Raw genomic sequence first — 19152 nt, forward strand, 5'->3', positions numbered from 1 at the left:
TTATGGTGTCACATTACATATCATATTATACTCTGTAACCTGATCTACAGGGAACCCAACCAGTCACTGGGTAGGTAATGGTGTCACATAACATATCATATTACACTCTGTAACCTGATCTACAGGGAACCCAACCAGTCACTGGGTAAGGTAATGGTGTCACAGAACATATCATATTACACTCTGTAACCTGATCTACAGGGAACCCAACCAGTCACTGGGTAGGTTATGGTGTCACATTACATATCATATTACACTCTGTAACCTGATCTACAGGGAAACCAACCAGTCTCTGGGTAGGTTATGGTGTCACATTACATATCATATTACACTCTGTAACCTGATCTACAGGGAACCCAAGCAGTCTCTGGGTAGGTTATGGTGTCACATTACATATCATATTACACTCTGTAACCTGATCTACAGGGAACCCAAGCAGTCACTGGGTAGGTTATGGTGTCACATTACATATCATATTACACTCTGTAACCTGATCTACAGGGAACCCAACCAGTCTCTGGGTAGGTTATGGTGTCACATTACATATCATATTACACTCTGTAACCTGATCTACAGGGAACCCAACCAGTCACTGGGTAGGTTATGGTGTCACAGAACATATCATATTACACTCTGTAACCTGATCTACAGGGAACCCAACCAGTCACTGGGTAGGTTATGGTGTCACAATACATATCATATTACACTCTGTAACCTGATTTACAGGGAACCCAACCAGTCACTGGGTAGGTTTTGGTGTCACATTACATATCATATTACACTCTGTAACCTGATCTACAGGGAACCCAACCAGTCACTGGGTAGGTTATGGTGTCACATTACATATCATATTACACTCTGTAACCTGATCTACAGGGAACCCAACCAGTCACTGGGTAGGTTATGGTGTCACATTACATATCATATTACACTCTGTAACCTGATCTACAGGGAACCCAACCAGTCACTGGTTAGGTTATGGTGTCACATTACATATCATATTACACTCTGTAACCTGATCTACAGGGAACCCAACCAGTCACTGGGTAGGTTATGGTGTCACATTACATATCATATTACACTCGGTAACCTGATCTACAGGAACCCAACCAGTCACTGGGTAGGTTATGGTGTCACATTACATATCATATTACACTCTGTAACCTGATCTACAGGAACCCAACCAGTCACTGGGTAGGTTATGGTGTCACATTACATATCATATTACACTCTGTAACCCTTCACTACCACCTCACCTGCCAACACATTATATTCTGTCCCAAAATGTACATAGAGAACATGGCATATTCAAATGTATAGAAGTGTAGATACATGACTGTATGATTTGTATTTCCAGGCATCAGTATTGTAGGAGGGAAGTCGATGGTAGTGAACCGTACAGAGGTGCAGTGTCAGGGAATCTTCATTAAGCACATGTACATAATACATTATAGCATATAGAAAATTGATGTACATGTAGTAAGAAGATGTGTAATTTGTATTTCCAGGCATCAGTATTGTAGGAGGGAAGTCGATGGTAGTGAACCGTACAGAGGTGCAGTGTCAGGGAATCTTCATCAAACATGTTCTGGAGGAAAGTCCAGCCGGCAAGGACGGAAACCTCAAGCCTGGGGACAGGGTGCTGGAGGTACGCTTTCAGATTTATTACAGTCATAGTTTGATCTGCTTACACTGGAATGGAAGCTAATCTGGAAGCAGATCCTACGGTAGCATCAGAGATTAAGTATCAAAAGCTGTCAGTGGAGTGAAGCCGGCCTAGGAGTGTGTTTGGCTACCAGAGGCTCCCAGTGGCTGATGACTCCCTTTGGCCAGCTGGACTCCTTAGCCAGCTTTGATACTATCTTATGTCACTGGTAAATCTGCCTGGAGATTTGATGGGACCCTACTCTTTTAGATAAGTGTGGTGAGATATGTCTCTCCTCAAACATTGGAACTCAGGCTCTCAGTCTCACCAGAAAGGACATCCCTAGTTGAAGCTAGGGATCCAAACCTAGACCCTCTTAACCACATTCAAGACGATCTTGCCACCTTGTTCTTTGCTGTAAATAACAAACAAATGTTCCGCAGGTTGATGGAATGGACCTGCGCGAGGCCAGTCATGACCAGGCGGTTGAGGTGGTGCGTAACGCTGGGAACCCTGTCTGCTTCCTCATACACAGTGTAATATGATATGTAATATGATATGTAATGTTTCCAGGTTGATGGCATGGACCTGCGAGAGGCGAGTCATGACCAGGCGGTTGAGGTGGTGCGTAACGCTGGGAACCCTGTCTGCTTCCTCATACACAGTGTAATATGATATGTAATATGATATGTAATGTTTCCAGGTTGATGGAATGGACCTGCGCGAGGCCAGTCATGACCAGGCGGTTGAGGTGGTGCGTAACGCTGGGAACCCTGTCTGCTTCCTCATACACAGTGTAATATGATATGTAATATGATATGTAATGTTTCCAGGTTGATGGAATGGACCTGCGCGAGGCCAGTCATGACCAGGCGGTTGAGGTGGTGCGTAACGCTGGGAACCCTGTCTGCTTCCTCATACACAGTGTAATATGATATGTAATATGATATGTAATGTTTCCAGGTTGATGGAATGGACCTGCGAGAGGCGAGTCATGACCAGGCGGTTGAGGTGGTGCGTAACGCTGGGAACCCTGTCTGCTTCCTCATACACAGTGTAATATGATATGTAATATGATATGTAATGTTTCCAGGTTGATGGCATGGACCTGCGAGAGGCGAGTCATGACCAGGCGGTTGAGGTGGTGCGTAACGCTGGGAACCCTGTCTGCTTCCTCATACAGAGGCTGGCACCGTCCGGACAGGAGGCGGTAGGTTCACTTTAAACAAAAACAGTTAATTTCTTTTTTGATTAATTAAAGTCTAGGTTTTGGCAAGAGCTCCTCGTATGTATATAATATATAAGTCATATATGTTTATAAATCAGTCAAGGTGATTAGATGAATGTAGATATTATATAATTAGCTACACCAAAAAGTATAAAAATCTATAATAATTAGCTACACTCAAGCAACTGGATATGGTTTTGGAAACGGTCAGACGTTTCAACTGGAATCTACCAGTTTTCGTTAGTAACACGTCTGACCGTTTCCAAAACCGTATCCAGTTGCTTGATGAGTAACTACTTGTTGGTGTATCATTTTACCTGGATGTCTAACCTTCATCGACGTATATTATTAGCTAGCTGTAAGGACTTTTATGTAGTTTGTATGTCTTTGTGTTCGTTATCTTTTTATGTCCAGGAAGATTAGTTGCTTACAGATCGTGCATGTTAGTTACTGGACTTAATAGAGTATCCAACATATCCAATCATTGGTGCAACAGCCATTCAAAGTGCATGACTTGTACTGTATTTCAGACTCCAAAATTGCTTGTAGAGAACGAGTTTATATTTACAATGTAAAGCAATGTAGTCTATTGGTGCATCTATGAAAGTTACATGTAGACATACTGGTGGTAAGGGAGTCTTGCTCTAAAAAAGTAACTCGAGCAATAATTGGATAAATTCTGTTAACAGATATTTCAGGTACAATATGAAGGTCAATGACGAAAAATAGTGGAAAATCTGTGCAGTTGCCTGAGTGACTGAAAATAGTTGTATCTGGTGGCATGGTGATAAATCACACACACATAGTCTGTAAATAGACTGCTTCACAACTAAATAGAAAACACATGCTATCATTTACATGTACGTGTATATACTAGTAACATGCAGGGCGGTGTATAGCATGGTATGAGGCATAGATTTCCATCATTTATGTTTAAATCTTTCATACACTATTAGGTTAATATGTTCCCTATGCATATGGCACATGCCTTTGGATAATGTAGAATTTGAGTCTTTAAAAAAGAAATGTCCCTCAGCAAAGGACCAACAACCTTTTCCAATGACCAACCCACAATGTGAAAACAGTTGCGATTGATTAAATTCCAGCTATCAGATTCCATGGAAATATCGCCCGGCCCAGTGCTAGAAGCCGGGGTAGAGCAACAAGTCGCTGAGGTACGTTTGGTCCAAGCCGGCCTGAACCAACATTCTGCTGGATTCTTTTTTTGTTTTTGTTTTAATTTGTTTTTGTTTTTTTCTGCCAAATAAACAAGCAGTAGCATGTAGCACATCCCCAAATTTTCCAAAGCCTCTTTCTTCTTATTAAATTTGTTTTCTCAAGCTCCTGTAGTAATAAACCATGGTTATTTAAATGACATTGTAGTACCCTTGCCCTCTTTTGCATGGATTTGCTATTCTCCCAAACCATGACGACCAATAGGGCAAAGTGTAACAGCTTTGACTTGTGTCCTGGGTCACAATTGGTCAGATCTTAGATGTAGATGTAGATGTAGAATCTGATGTAGAGTCTAATGTAGATGTAGAACTCCTTTAATTTGCACATCTTACATATGGAAGATGCACTTTAGCCCCGCTGTTGTCATCTAGATTATTAAATTTTCTAACCTTCCTTCTTCCCTCTCTTTATAATTTGTCGTACAATTAAGTTATTCTTTTTCTTCTTTGAATTGTACATTCAGTATGATGACGATGCACCCATACATGTACCTAGTTTATGTAATGTTAGGTTAAATATTTATACATTTTGTACTAATCTTTCTGATTCTAAAGATGACATTGTTAATTATTATATGTACTGTATCATATAATGTATAACATATCAGTAGATCTAATGCAAGAAAAGAAATACTTGAACCTAGACTGGCTAGAGGTTTAATATCAAGAATGACTTAAGATTTTAACATTAAAACTAAACTTATAAAAAATTGAACTTGTATATGACAACACGTACTACAACAACAAAAATAAATCTGACTAATTTCAGTAATTTCACATGAAATCATTTTATTCACTGATGTCTAACTGCATTATCTTTCGTGATGAGAGATAGATTTTAAAGAAGGAACAAAAGGATTGTTACTTGTATCAAGGACTTTATTCTTTGTATGAACAAAAGGTGTGTATTTTCCCAGGGTGCACCAGTCATGCACTTCAGCTCGCCAACGTCCGAAGCCCCGCCTAGCAACGACGGCTCCATCGTCACGGCAACCGCTGTCATGGTGAACGAGTCGTCCGACAGTGAGGAAGAGGATGAGTTTGGATACACCTACAGTAAGTAGTGCTTTTTGTGACTTTGGAGAAAGGTATATGATAGACATTCTAAGGCCACACAGATTTATTATCTTGGTTCTCTATCTGATGGACAAAAAGTGTTTTACTTGTACTTTGTTTGAAAACCAAGAGGACAAAGTTTATAGTGCTGCCTTGGCACACACGGTTAATGACTAGAGGTGGGTTCCCTTACAGAAAATTTAGATCCAGGTCTGGTTCAGGTCCAGAGGACCAGGTCCGGAGCTGAACCTGATTCAGTATGTCAAAACTTTTGATGGATGATACTCAAAACAACAGTCCATTTCACTACAAAGAAATCTGTTTTAAAATCCTACAAGGCTAACTGCCTCTATACGATTGACCATAAAACCTGGTAGAAATGATAGATAGACTCTGCTCTACTTTGCTCTTGTTATTTCCATCAATCTACTCTACAAAATCTGGTTCACTGATTATTTTCTAGGTCCTTTTTTTTATGAACCAGTCCAACAAGAAAAAATGTTTTGTACCGGTACACTGTACCGGTACCCACTCCTAGTCTGGACCTTTGCATAACATTTACCTTAAGAACCAAGGAATAGATTGGTGTGGTCAATAGAATAAGATATGGTCATAGTCATTGCAATCGCTATATTTTGTATTTATGTTATATAAGGTACATATTGTATGTGAAGTTGTGATATGACCACTGCCTTACATGTATGTCATAAATAGACATGAAAGGTAGGCTTGATTCTAGTAGAAGACTTTCATCCAGGAAAATATTAGATATTTTTCCATGGGATATGAGTGGACTGAAAAAGGTTTGATCAACCTCATATAATTATCAGATAAACTAAGATTTAAAAGGTTTGCAACTTAATGAGAATATCTAAAAGCCTAAAGTTTCCGCTAGTATAGCAATTGGTTTGTAAATTGAAGTGTAATGCCTTGTTTCTTTTTGGTGGTCTTCATATAGCAAATGAGTGCCATAATTATATATTCCATGAATATTTCAAGAAGTATACTTACCAGTAAGACATTTCTAAAATTCTGTAAAAAGCTTTGATGGACTTCAAAAGTTTGACTATTTGGTACAGTTTTTGTTTAAATCTTAAACAAAGAAGATATTACGGTATACACAAATATAGGTGGCCGACTGTACAACTAACCCCACCCACTACCACCTACGTATGGCCAGGAAAACAGCTGAGACCCTGCCAGCCCTTGCCCTCTTCTTTCATTGTTTTTTCTGCCACGACTTTTCTCTTTTTACCTCACAAATTCATGCCACTGCAGTTCTCTTCCTAAAGCTGCCCACTCTTTCTTACTTAGTAGATAACTTCCTCATTAAAGATCTTCTGTTGTCACACCAATATTACAGAAAGTTATACAATCATGAAACTTTTGTTCATGTATAGTTGTCCATGCACAGTTAACAAGAATGAGGTTTTCTTTTTTGATATTTTGAGGGGGTGTCTTCCTGTCTTTCAATGTAGTGCTTAGTAACAGCTCCTCCAAAAAACACTATTACGGCTTACTAACTCTCTGTCTGCTTCCTTTAGAGATAAGATTAACAAACTCTTTAACATCTTTGCTATGAATCAGCTATTTGTGCCAATCTCCAGTTTTCCAAATTTGAAACTTTTGATAAACATAATAATTGTTCTAAGGAATCCAAACGAATGAGGGATACTGGTTTTGATTTTTTTCTGTGCATGCAATTGTGATCGTTCTTTTATCCTCTCTCAAATTTAATATGATTATTAGTTATTATATCATACAGACATATTTCCATGCACCTCACTGAAGTCATGTTTTTTCTTCTCTCTCTCTCCTGTCTACCCCCCTCCCCCTGTCTACCTCGTTCCCTGCTGTACTCTACCTGGTTCTGTGCTGTCCTCTGCTCCTCCCACTGTCCCCTGCAGGAGCCTGAGTGGCAGCAGAGCCCTGCACCCATCCTGCACCCCTGCCCAGCGAGAGGAGAGCTTACTTCTTAAAGTGGAGAACTTCTTAAAAAGAAGAACTTACTTCTTAAAGAGGAGAACTTACTTCTTAAAGAGGAGAACTTACTTCTTAAAGTCTAGAGGAGAAGTTGTCTGAAAGAAGAGAAGTTGTCTTAAAATGAGAACTTACCTTACAGAAAAGTTGTCTTGAAGAGAAGTTGTTTTAAAGAGGAGAAATACTTCTTTAAGAAGTTATGATGTCTTAAAGGGACTTAACTCTTTCTTGAGAAGTTATGATGTCTTAAAGAATATACTATTAGGTTGTCTTACAGGAAGGTTATTTCCTTAAGAAGAAATTACGCTTTAAGGAGAGTTTTTCTCTCTTGAAGAGAATTTATGCTGTCTTAGAGAGTTGATGTCATTCCGAGTAAGCAAGGTTATCACTCTGTAGAATTCATTTGTTTGAAAACATTTCAGTTTGACAAGAACTTGTAAGATGTACAGTCAAATCTGTCCATCAGGTGCATATGAACTTAAAACATAGACAGGTGAGCACTATAGACATGATTTACCTGAGTCAAAGAGACCACAAAAAATGGTTGTAATAGCCAGGTGGTCCTTATGCAAATATGATGTCTTAAGTACAGGGTTGACTATATTTAGGAAATCTAAATGTTTGATATCTCAGTAATTCAGAAGCTATGGTAGCAATAAAGACAGCATACTGCCAGTAAAACGTAGCTGCAACTGTGGCAAGCTTCAGATTCTCAGAAAGCCCATAGCTTTAGCATCTTTGTTTATGAATGAGTGTACTTAAGAGAGAAGAGCTGTCATTCCGAGTGCTAAGGCTAGGAACTGTTGGGACTTTAGTTCCGTAAAACTAGTTGAATCCATAAACTGTATTGCACTGTTAAGTTGATTAAGCAGATATTATGAATAACAATCATGGTAGTACATTCACTGGTAGGGAATTTGTATGGGATCGCACTATGAAGTACTCACACACAGTGCTAATTCAGCAGTGTCTTAATGATTGCATTGAATTCTACCAAGCACCAACTACACTTTGATATGTAGAATTACTTATTACACAAAACTGAAATGGCTTAGGAAAAAGGACATGACATGATACAGTAGATAACCATCTAGCTTAGTAAAGTAGAATTTCAGATAGCTAACTCAAAACACATTCAGTTTCTTTTTATTGAAATGACTTAGAAAAAAGACACGACAGTCATGATACAGTAGATTCCATGTAGGCTAGTCAAGTACAATTTCAGATAGCTAACTCAAAACACATTTAGTTTCTTTTTATTCAAATGGCTTAGAAAAAGGACACGACAGTCATGATACAGTAGATTCCATGTAGGCTAGTCAAGTATTTCAGATAGCTAACTCAAAACACATTTAGTTTCTTTTTTAAGTTTTTATTGAAATGACTTAGAAAAAGGACACGACCGTCATGATACAGTAGATTTCATGTAGGCTAGTCAAGTACAATTTCAGATAGCTAACTCAAAACACATTTAGTTTGTTTTTATTATTCGATTGCTGCTATCATAAAGATTCATGACTTCATCCATTATTGTTTAGTTAGTGGCTTTATGATATATTATGTGGAGTATTTTGTTGCTTTCTGAACATAGCCAGTTTTATTTATTACGTTTGAATGACTTTAACCACAGTATTAGTAGTAACATGTTTTTAGTACCATTTTATTTCATTATAGATAGTTCCTACAAGTTTTATTTTTGTTTTACCTGTAGTAGAAATGTTTGTCTGGTATTTAGGTATACCTTTTATAGTGTTTTTAAGTAGATTTTACCATGACTTTAAATTTATCTTAGTCCAGAATTGTCACAATTAGCTATTGTCACATAACACATCAAGAATTTAAGTTGAAAAGTAGGACACTGCCTCTCACAATGTCTTTGTGTCTTGAAATGCATCGAGTTCAACTTGTTAATACATAAACTGAAGATCTCAAATCTTTAGACGAGAATGTAGGTAATTATTTATCTACAGAATGATATGAAAGCTTGATAATTCCTAACTCGTTCTAGTTATCATTAATATGCAAACTGCACTGAAGTTAGTTTCAAGTACATTGTGTCATATTTCATAGTTCCAGGGGTTTTGGTAAGTTCCCGTATTGCTATCATGACAACAAGTAATTGTTTTTGTCTTTCAAACATCATTATAACATGGTCATAGCTTCCTGCTCTAAGACGTTCTATCCTCATCAAGGATGTAGAAGCTGAAAGGTATGAAGGATACAGAGATAAACAATGATCATGATACATACAAATGTACAGGACACAGCAGAGTTCAGTCAAAGTTGGCAAAGTTTAGGCAATTTTCGATTCTTTTAAGCAATAATAGATACCACTGCACATTTAGTTTACTTGTAGGTACTGTCTCTGATGATGTGTTTCTGCCTTTTCAATGACTGTTGTGGCTTATGTGTCCTTAGTATTTGCCTTGCAATTATAGTGACTATGTCATTAATGTAATCTTGAATGTCCATCATTGTGCACAAGTTACATATGACCACAAATTGGCACATTCATCAGTAAGTTGTAGGGCAGAGTTTTTAAATTTGTGTTTACATGCTTGTAGGTAAGGGTTTTAGATTTGACAGTGTTGTTGTTGTTGGTGGTCTGTTGGAAATAATGTCACACAGTTAGTGATTGTAACATTGTCTTTGCCTTATATACAGTCAAGAAGATGCCACAGTGACTAAATTGTTGTTATTATAACATGAAAGTTGTAAAGTAGTCTTGATATAAGAGGAGGTGTATGTTTGATATTGTCTCCCCAGTTGTGAAATAATACTGTGTATTAACTTGAATATGACCCACCTAGATTGTACAATGTACTACATTTGTGTACATGTATACACTGGGCTCTTAGCTCCCACCAAATGGATTTTTACCTGCTGATATTTCTGTAACTTTTTGGCTTGTGTTTAGACAGCATATTGCTGCAATATCACATTTTGACAAGGATCCTGTAGTACCTGTTAATTAAGCTCTGTTGACATGTATTGTAGCCAAAAGATTACTGAAAAGTTGGCATCCATTGTGATTGTGTACCTAACAACCCAGTATATGTTAATCTTCCAAACTGATGAAGCTATTTACAGGAGAGTCTTGGACGATGACTCTTGTCGTCTGCTACTCCAGTGCGGTGTCTATGGCCATAATCTAGATGCCTTAGCAACATGTAAATGTTCGTTGAAACTAAAGCCACAACAAAGGTAGAGTTCTTTCCACACAGAGAAATGCTTCCACTTGCCAACGTTTTGGCATTCATTTGGGCACAGTAAAATCTTACTTCTCTTTTGCTAAACGGCTGTGTGGAAAGAACTGGAGACCACACCAACTTATTTTCTTGGTTCTCCATCATTTTTATGTCAAGAATTAGCAAGAGTCAAGATGAAAACAGAGGAAAAGCAACTAATCTGACTGTAACTGAGTGTACCATGGTACAGAGTTTTCCCTTCAGATTGTGTTTTTATGTTGATATTTCTTCAGTTCAGGATTTAATTTTTATTCTAGAGAACCAAGAAATAAAATTGGTGTCACTGTAACATCAACTCTTATAATTCCACCAGGTGCCATAATACTGCCATGTCATTAAACATTCTAACATTGTAACTGTTATAGAGGACTTTCTCAAGACTGTCACTAAAATATCTATATCAAAATAGTCTATATACGTCAGGATTACTGATGACACATTCATTTGATACATTTCTTTAAATACCTTTGAATAAGATATGGGGTAATATTATTGGCATCTGGTGGAATTTTTAGAGTTGAATTGTTACCTTCCAATGACTCCCCAAGCTATAGAGCTGTTCACAGGGTTGAAGCCACAGCTGTAAGGTGTTTATAAATGGGACACTAATGTTGGCCAGTATCTGTGATGTACTTAATGTCTTCAATAAAGTGTCTTCAGAGTTGAACTTGACATCTCAGTTTGGAGCTGGGTTCTTCCGTGGGTCAAGAAAAATGTGGTGTATATAAGAGGACTTTCACTTTTAAATGAAATAAAAGAAATGATTTTGAGATAATTACATTTGTTAGCCCCGCCCCCCCCCCCCCCAAAAAATGCCATAACATTTGATTAGCATTAGGCCAGGCAAATAATATTTGCAGAATGTGATGTTTTCATATTTACACTCATATCCTACAATCTTTACTTTTTATTGTTTGTTACCAGTCACACAGTATGTGCAATTTCTTGTTCACCACACCACACTATACTACACTACACTACAAAATGATTAAAACAGTGGTGAATAATGTTCGCATAATAATTTTGCAGAATTAGAAGTACAACAACTGATGACAAATTGTTGAAATTGGAAATTAGGCCACAGCGGCAAAACGTTTCCCAGTTGGGGCATGACTCTCTCCACATTATCACTCTGACATATTGCCCCTCCCTGTTAACAGTATTTCAATCAACTTCTGCAACCATTGATCTCTCTGTGAGTCAATGGCAGGTACCGTACTTCAGCTACGCAATGCATGGTGTGAAATTTCCTTCCAAAGATGTGCAATCAAAGTGTGTTTGAAAAATTAAACAATTACAGTCAGGACTTGAATTGAATGATCACAGTTAACAGGTAAACTGGTTTCACTTTAAGGTAGATGGGATTTTGAAAGCTTGTGTCAGTGAAAACATGTTGTCAGGTACTGCCAAAAAATGTCCACCAAGGCCATGTATTCCTTACATGTACAACATACAATTTTTGTATTATGATATCGTCCAAAATTCAGACTCATAGTCCAAAATGAGCTTGAATCTTGATTCTGAATGCAAAAGACATTGAACTGGTCTCATTAAGTTTTTCATCGCTACAATAGCACAACTTGCAGTTTATGGGCAGTAAACATCAATAGACCCCTCTTCACCTTATATGGGGCAATTCAATTAGTGCATTGGTCCCACAGAGGACATGATGTGACACAGACTGGTAACAACAGACTTCCATTTGGTGGGCAGTTCTCTCCATTAAGCTAGCCCAGCGCTTAAGCTCTCACAAGAAGGAACAACAAGACAATAACGAAGGAAACGGATTTAGACTATCTGTAGATTTCGGCAGTTTTGTGGCAATGTTTCAGTTACTGGCTCAATTTATAGGCATGGCCAGGGTGTGGAGTAGGGTAGGTGAGTGTGAAACAAATTTCTCACTTCTTTTTACCATATCTATGATAAGTGTACACATTGTCCAGTTAGTGACCCTTTAAACCAGCTGGTCAAGTGCATGAGTCTCTGCAGTTTTTGCTCATATAGATTTGCTTTCTGGAAAGGGTTGCAGTTGGGGTGTCTATCTATGGTCTACTGCTTGTTCAGTTATAGTTTATGATCTGCAAAACATTTCCTGAAAATAGAATCTGTAATGTTATGCATAATTACTGTATACCATCTATCTTTCTTGTCAAAAGCCGTGTTCTACTGCTTATACAGTTATGGTTCTTGATGAGATCTGCAAAATTTACCAGTACAGTACATAGAATCTGTACATAATTATGTTTGCTGTATACCAGCCATAGCATTTGTCTTTCTTTTCAAAATCAGTGGAAGAAAACATAGCTTTTCTGTTTGTTCCAATCATTGCATCGCAACAGCTTCTTAGCAGCGACTCTGAATCACTCTTACACTCGACTTCTAGTATGTACGAGGTTCATGGTATCGGATATCACTGGGTGATCGGATGGGGAAAATTTTGTAGCGCTACACTCCTAATATATCTTCCAAACTAAAAGAAGTAGTGAGGCAATGTATGCAATCATATGGATTCTTATGATATTTGTCTTGAATTTTAGGGATGGTATCCTCATAACAAGTAGACATTGAAAACACACAACATCATGTAACACAACTTGCCACCTAAGATAACCCTAAGGAAAACCAGGTTCTCTCAAAGTCTAAGATGAAGACGTATCCTCCTGTTCTTGGCCCAGCACTTGAAGACGTGCGAGCGGGGCTGAGAAGAGGACTTCCCAAGGCCACGGACGTCAGCCCCAAGGTCAAGGTGCTGCAGGAGAAGCTGTCCATGGATGGTGGGGTGTTCTTCCTCCTTAAGTTATCCCACCTGCATCTTACGTTGTCCCACCTGCATCTTACGTCCCATTTCATCCACTTCACTCTATTTTCCTGGCCTTAGAATCAGCTCGGTTTGGAGAACAGACAACACTCGTTAAAGTGCCAGTGAAATGAGGTTTCCTCTTACTATCGTTCCTGTAAAAAATTTGTCTTTTCTGGAAACATCATAATGTAATCTTTAAATCATTTACCTATACTGTTTGCTACTACTTAGCCAATGAGGGGAGTCCATTCTGTGATGTTAAGACTACAATGGGGAAAGACAAAGTTTTTACTTGAATGATAGAGGAAATTTTATTTCTCTGGCACTTATTAAAGGAACACTTCTCATCTACATGTAGAACACTTCACTCTGTTTTGTTCATCAGCATCATGGCCTTAAAGTTGGTCCAGTTGGGACAACACAAGTCACTTGTACATTTGTAGAAAACTTCACTCTCTTTCATTTCCTGGTGTTTGGGGCCTTAGGGCCATTCTGATCTGGTAACACACTTCATCCATTACACTACACAATTTTTCAATAGGTAACACCATGGCACTGCACTCACCGCACTACACAGTTCTTTCATTCTGAAAAGGAAATAAAGTCAAGCTTGTGACAAGGTGGTAACTGACACTTAAGCCCAGCAAGTAGCAGTCTTGTGCTGCGCCTACTCTCGAACAATGTCATCGTAACTGTCTGTAGTAGCTGTTTCTTTGTGATCCTACCTTCAAGTCCATGATTGTTTCTTAGCAAGTATCATGATCAAATAGAATTACTGGGTACGTTGCCTATTGCTAAGGGAATTCTGTGCAATATGTACTAACAAGACCGTCTCAATGTAGTCATTGAAAAACTAAGGTGCAAAGTACTGAAAAATAACTTTGAAGGTGACTTCATTGGTATATGGATAAAAGTAAACCAAGGAAAGGTTTTGAAGGGTTACGTCAGAATCAGATTTAGATACTTTCAGGTACCAGTTACTAACTTTTCTGTGTTTGTCCCTCTATTTTCCTTTACACTAATGTCACAATTTCTGTGTAGGTGGTTAATTTTCATTCCAAATAAAGGTACATAAAAATCAAGCAAGTAGTAGGGATTGAATGATCATGGTTCTACATTCATGTATGAGCTGCAAGTCTGTCACAAGGCCTGGGAAAAGTAGTTTGTTTAAGTAAGAAATGAAACAGATGAAAATGGTTGATATATCCAATGTTTGACATTTAAGTTATTTAAGATTTTGTACCCCTTGGAGGTATCAGAGCCATTTAAACCGTCCCTGGTAAGACTTTGCTTAAACTTATTTGTAATGTTTATAATAGTGTTTGAATAACAAGTGTTTTACATTGTTACAACAACACATTTTACTAATTAAAATGGTCCCAAATTTCCACCCAAACAGAGACAGTGCAGAAGCGGTACGGTGACCTGAACGGTGACCTCCACATCGTAGAGCTGCAGAAGGGAGAGCGCGGGCTGGGCCTGAGTCTTGCCGGGAACCGAGACCGCACGCGCACCAGCGTCTTCGTGGTGGGGGTGGCTCCGGACGGGGCGGCAGCCGAGGACGGCCGGATACAAGTGGGGGACGAACTCTTGGAGGTACGTCTCCTAAGTCCAGATTACAGTCTATGTTGGAAATGCAAAATTTTTTGTTTATAGCAATAGCAAACTGTAATTTGTACCCGCTAGCGGCACTTTTTTTCTGTCGGTATACGACTGCACCTCACAGAACCTAGGACTGTGATTCCTCTGACCTAGCACTCGGCTATCAAACATTGCCTGCTAATTTCTTCAGTTACAAACAAATTTTAACCAATCTAACATTTGAGATCAATTGAGCTGGCTAGAAAGGAATATCTTACAGCTAAAAAACATATGTCTGTTCAGCCGTTTATCTTAAGGTACCCACTTAGAGTAATACATGAATGAGTCCTTAAAGCATCAGACCTCTGCCCTTGGTGCTGAAATCTTGCCTATTGTAAAAAAACTGTTTTCCATTCAACAGAGATATCCTGGAAGTGTGTTAGGACAAAAAAATAACCCGTTTTGTTCACAATGCTGTAAAATTTAACAGCAAATGTATTAAATTGTCCTCTAAATTATGTATTTTCTCATCAATCAATGAAGTTCATGCCTTTGGTTTTTTTTCATTACTTCCCAATTTTTTAATATAGGTGGAGAAATCTTACCAGTAATTAAAATTTTGCAGCCTATTTCCACAAAAATTGATGACCATACATGTGCATTTTTGATCTGTAGTCTTGTGATTTTTCTGTAAAATGCACTATATTCTGTAAAGATATTAATAAATAAATAAATATCCAGATAAAAATACATGTACGTTGAGCGCTATTGGTTGTTCTCTCCCGCAGATAAATGGAGAGGTGTTGTACGGCAGGACTCACCACAGCGCCTCACAGGTCATCAAGAGTATCCCTCCTGGGGTGGTCAAGATCGTCTTACTAAGGTAAAAACACATGATTCTTACTCAGGTAACACAACTACATGTATTGGTCTGAGATTATATATTTCATCTGCAGGGCTTGAAATACCACTTGCAGGTTAGTGCAGGTAAAAGTGGAGCTGTGCAGGTATTTCTGATGTCTACCTGCACCTAACCTCATCATTAGTGATATCTTCAGATGTTTTTGAACCAGGTATGACTAAACTTTAAGATGTGTTGTGCTTAACAGCTTGTAGATTACTTGATTCTGTAGTAATGTATTTTGTCAAATGTTGTCATTACAGGAATGAAGAGGCTACTGAGTCCCTGTCCATGTCTCCTATCAGGTTCCTCACTACATCATCTGGAGAGGTAGGGGTGTCTTCTTAGCTCAATTCAACTCAACACAAATGATACCAATAGCATTTGTTAGCATCCTTTTGTTTCTGTGGAATATCAACAGGAACATTTCATCTGTCCAGCAAACCAACTTGCAGTCAATTTTTAGTTTGTCATGTAAACAAAACTTCAACATTTCACAGAGGTGCATGCCGATATTTTGGGAACTATAAGTTAATTTGGCGGTGATAGGAACCGACCAGGAATTATGGCACCATTTACAAAACTAAACACCTTGGGGCAGATCATTAACCTTTCATTCACAGAACGTTTACAATTGTGTTTTTTCATAAACTGTATGACCTTTCATGCCCTTCTTACCGCCCCCTCCCCACCCAGTTCTACGGTTCCCTTTGATTCTTATTCATACAATTTCACTCAATATCGTAATTCTCATTACCTTTAGTTTGGAAGGCTAAAACTGACCTGAGAAAGTGAAACATAGGGGCAGATCGTTAACCTTTCATTCACAGAACATTTTCAATATTATGTTTCTCACAAACTTGTTTGACCTTTCAGGCCCCTTGTTACCTCCCCCCTCCCCATCCAGTCCTACGGTTCCCTTTGATTCTTATTCATACAATTTCATTCAGTATTTTAATTCTCATTACCTTTAGTTTGGGAGGCTAAAACTGACCTGAGAAAGTGAAACATAGGGGCAGATCATTAACCTTATATTCACAGAACATTTTCAATATTGTGTTTCTCATAAACTGTTTGACCTTTCATGCCCTTCTTGCCGCCCCCCTCCCCCTCCAGTTCTACGGTTCCCCCTCTGACCCTGGGCAGGACGCCGTCGAGCGCCGCGTCAGCTCTTTCCTTTCTCCGGACTTTTCCATCAGCCTCCTGGGACAGGTGGAACTCTAAGACTTCATTCTCACTCACCCCCCTCCCCACTCCGCACTTCGCTAGTGCTGCAAGGTTTCTAATTCAATAGCTGAGACTACTCTTATGAATTCACATTTAGCCGTGTCTCAAAGGGTTGTCTCCAGGACCTGTCCTTCCGTGCCTTTACCAAAAGTTGTTTCTTGGGACAGAATTTACCCGACCTGTCAAAAAAATAACCTTGAGCATCATGACATGAAGTTGATAAAATTATTTTGATGAGCTGAAAACGACAGATTTGAGAACAAAAGAAGAAGTTTTTTAAAATGAAGAAAGATTTGAAGGTGTAGACGGCCCTGGTTTGGTTGCATTCATGGTACAGGTTTATGACAGCAAATTGAGAGAATTCCTGGGACACTGTCATGCAAAAATTCATAAAATTGTGATTGAAAAAGAATGCTTAAGAGCTTGTCAGCAATTGGTTATGCCCTAACCTCACTAAGTGTCACAACAACAAAACGTACATTGAATGTGACTACCAACACCACAGACAAATGCACTGCTCCCAGCACTTTTCAAAATTCGTAGTTGAAAATATTCACGAGCTTCCTTTCTTTTGCATGACATAGTCTTTATCCAATCATCACTCACCTTTTCTATAGACCGTTTTTTAGAAATACTTTAGGCTGTGCAGCAAAAGCCATTAGTCCTGCAGAAATCATATCACTGTGTCCCTTACCAGGTAGCACTTTTACTCACCCCAATCCTAATCCCAATCCACTGTAATCTCCCTATACTGCACTTTACCATTAACTACATGTATTAACCCTAATTCTTACTCTAACTTCCAGCCTGTTATTTGCTTCAATAACAGTATTGTCATGTTCTTATGATTCATGTGATATATTGTTATGCAATGTTATTAACACTTTGCCATGGAAGAAGCATGAAGCGGGTAACGCTAGTTCACCTTTATCCGTTGGGTAACCAATATCCGTTCTTTTTAAGAACAATTTATTTAGGGATATCAAGTCAACAGATGATGGTTTCATAGTGCAATATTTTGAAGATTGTACAATTTTAAACCACCGTCCATCGACTCGATATCCCTGGATACCCTGTTTAGCAACACCATGGATATAGGTTACGCCACGGATAAAGGTGAACTAACGTTATGTGATTATGCCATTGCACTCCACAGCTTGATTCAACTTTTGATTAATGCACAATTTCTGGTACCTTTCGTGCCAAACAGAATAAGGTGGCTAGCAGGTTTCTTTGAGGTCCAAGGCAGTCAGCCCTTTGAAAATGGCAGCAAAACCCCCTTTTGGTCTTAAACTCCCCGGAGTGCTAATATGAGATCGGCGAGCTGACTGCCTTGGGCCACAGAATAAACTAGCTGCCCAATCCTGTCTGGCACCCAGGGTAAATTTCTAGGTTTCAGATTAATATGCATGTAACGCTAGTTCGCCTTTATCCGTGGGTAACCGATATCCATTGTTTTTGAAAACAGCACATTTGGGGATATCAAGTTGACGAACCGTTCTTTCAAACTGTAATATTTTCAAAATACACCATTCTGAACTCACATTTCTTCCGCATGATAGCTCTAAATACGCTGATTTTGAAAACAGCGGATAAAGGTTACCCCGGGGATAAAGGTGAACTAGTGTTAAGTGCTAGCTTACTTTTGCTTGAACATTTGATATTTTAGAGCTTGTCAAAAATAAAAAGAATTATGTTTTCCTCAGGATGAGAATTCTCACCCAGGCAGTCCTGTGCCTCCCAGTATGGAGCCTACCATGGTGAGTACCTTACACCATAGTCCATGGATTCCATGTTCAAAAGTAACCAACTATCAGGCTTTCCTGATTATAACGTGTTAGCTCACACTGACCTACATGTAAGTGAAAGTATGGGGGTGAGGGGTAGAAATTTTTCCTGATTATCCAGTTTGGGTTTGGGTTTTCAATTTTTTTTTTGCAGTTTGCTGTTTTTTTCTACAAAGTGTGTTGCAATTGACTGATTTCTACTTTTACAGTATAAGACTCCAAAGTCATCATCAGAGCAAATGTGTGGTTTTTGTGTTGATTTTGGGGTTGCAATTTTTGTGGGGGTACATTACATATGTATGTACAATAACCATCAGGAGGTGTATGATTGTGTAGTCTTACTTGTCTTATCCAAAGGAAGAATATCTCTGTATTTCAATTAACTGCTACAAATGACCAATAGATGGTACCATTAAACTAAAAGGTGTTTATTACTCCAGTATCAAGTACGGCTAAGTCATAGA

At 38.6% G+C, this 19152-nt stretch overlaps 1 protein-coding gene across 1 annotated transcript in view; it reads left to right on the forward strand.

The window, feature by feature from the left end:
- LOC118431598 (multiple PDZ domain protein-like) overlaps positions 1-19152 on the forward strand; it is a gene marked incomplete in the record, with an annotated part of 93555 nt that overhangs the window by 45485 nt on the left and 28918 nt on the right. Inside the window, 14 exon segments of the mRNA XM_035842840.1 lie at positions 1509-1648; positions 2089-2181; positions 2219-2269; positions 2349-2399; positions 2479-2529; positions 2609-2659; positions 2739-2855; positions 3980-4048; positions 5026-5164; positions 14592-14788; positions 15562-15656; positions 15938-16004; positions 16791-16886; positions 18608-18703. Coding sequence (XP_035698733.1) covers positions 1509-1648; positions 2089-2181; positions 2219-2269; positions 2349-2399; positions 2479-2529; positions 2609-2659; positions 2739-2855; positions 3980-4048; positions 5026-5164; positions 14592-14788; positions 15562-15656; positions 15938-16004; positions 16791-16886; positions 18608-18703 — 1313 coding nt within the window.

Source organism: Branchiostoma floridae, chromosome 15 (assembly GCF_000003815.2).
Source record: "Branchiostoma floridae strain S238N-H82 chromosome 15, Bfl_VNyyK, whole genome shotgun sequence".
NCBI lineage: Eukaryota > Metazoa > Chordata > Leptocardii > Amphioxiformes > Branchiostomatidae > Branchiostoma > Branchiostoma floridae.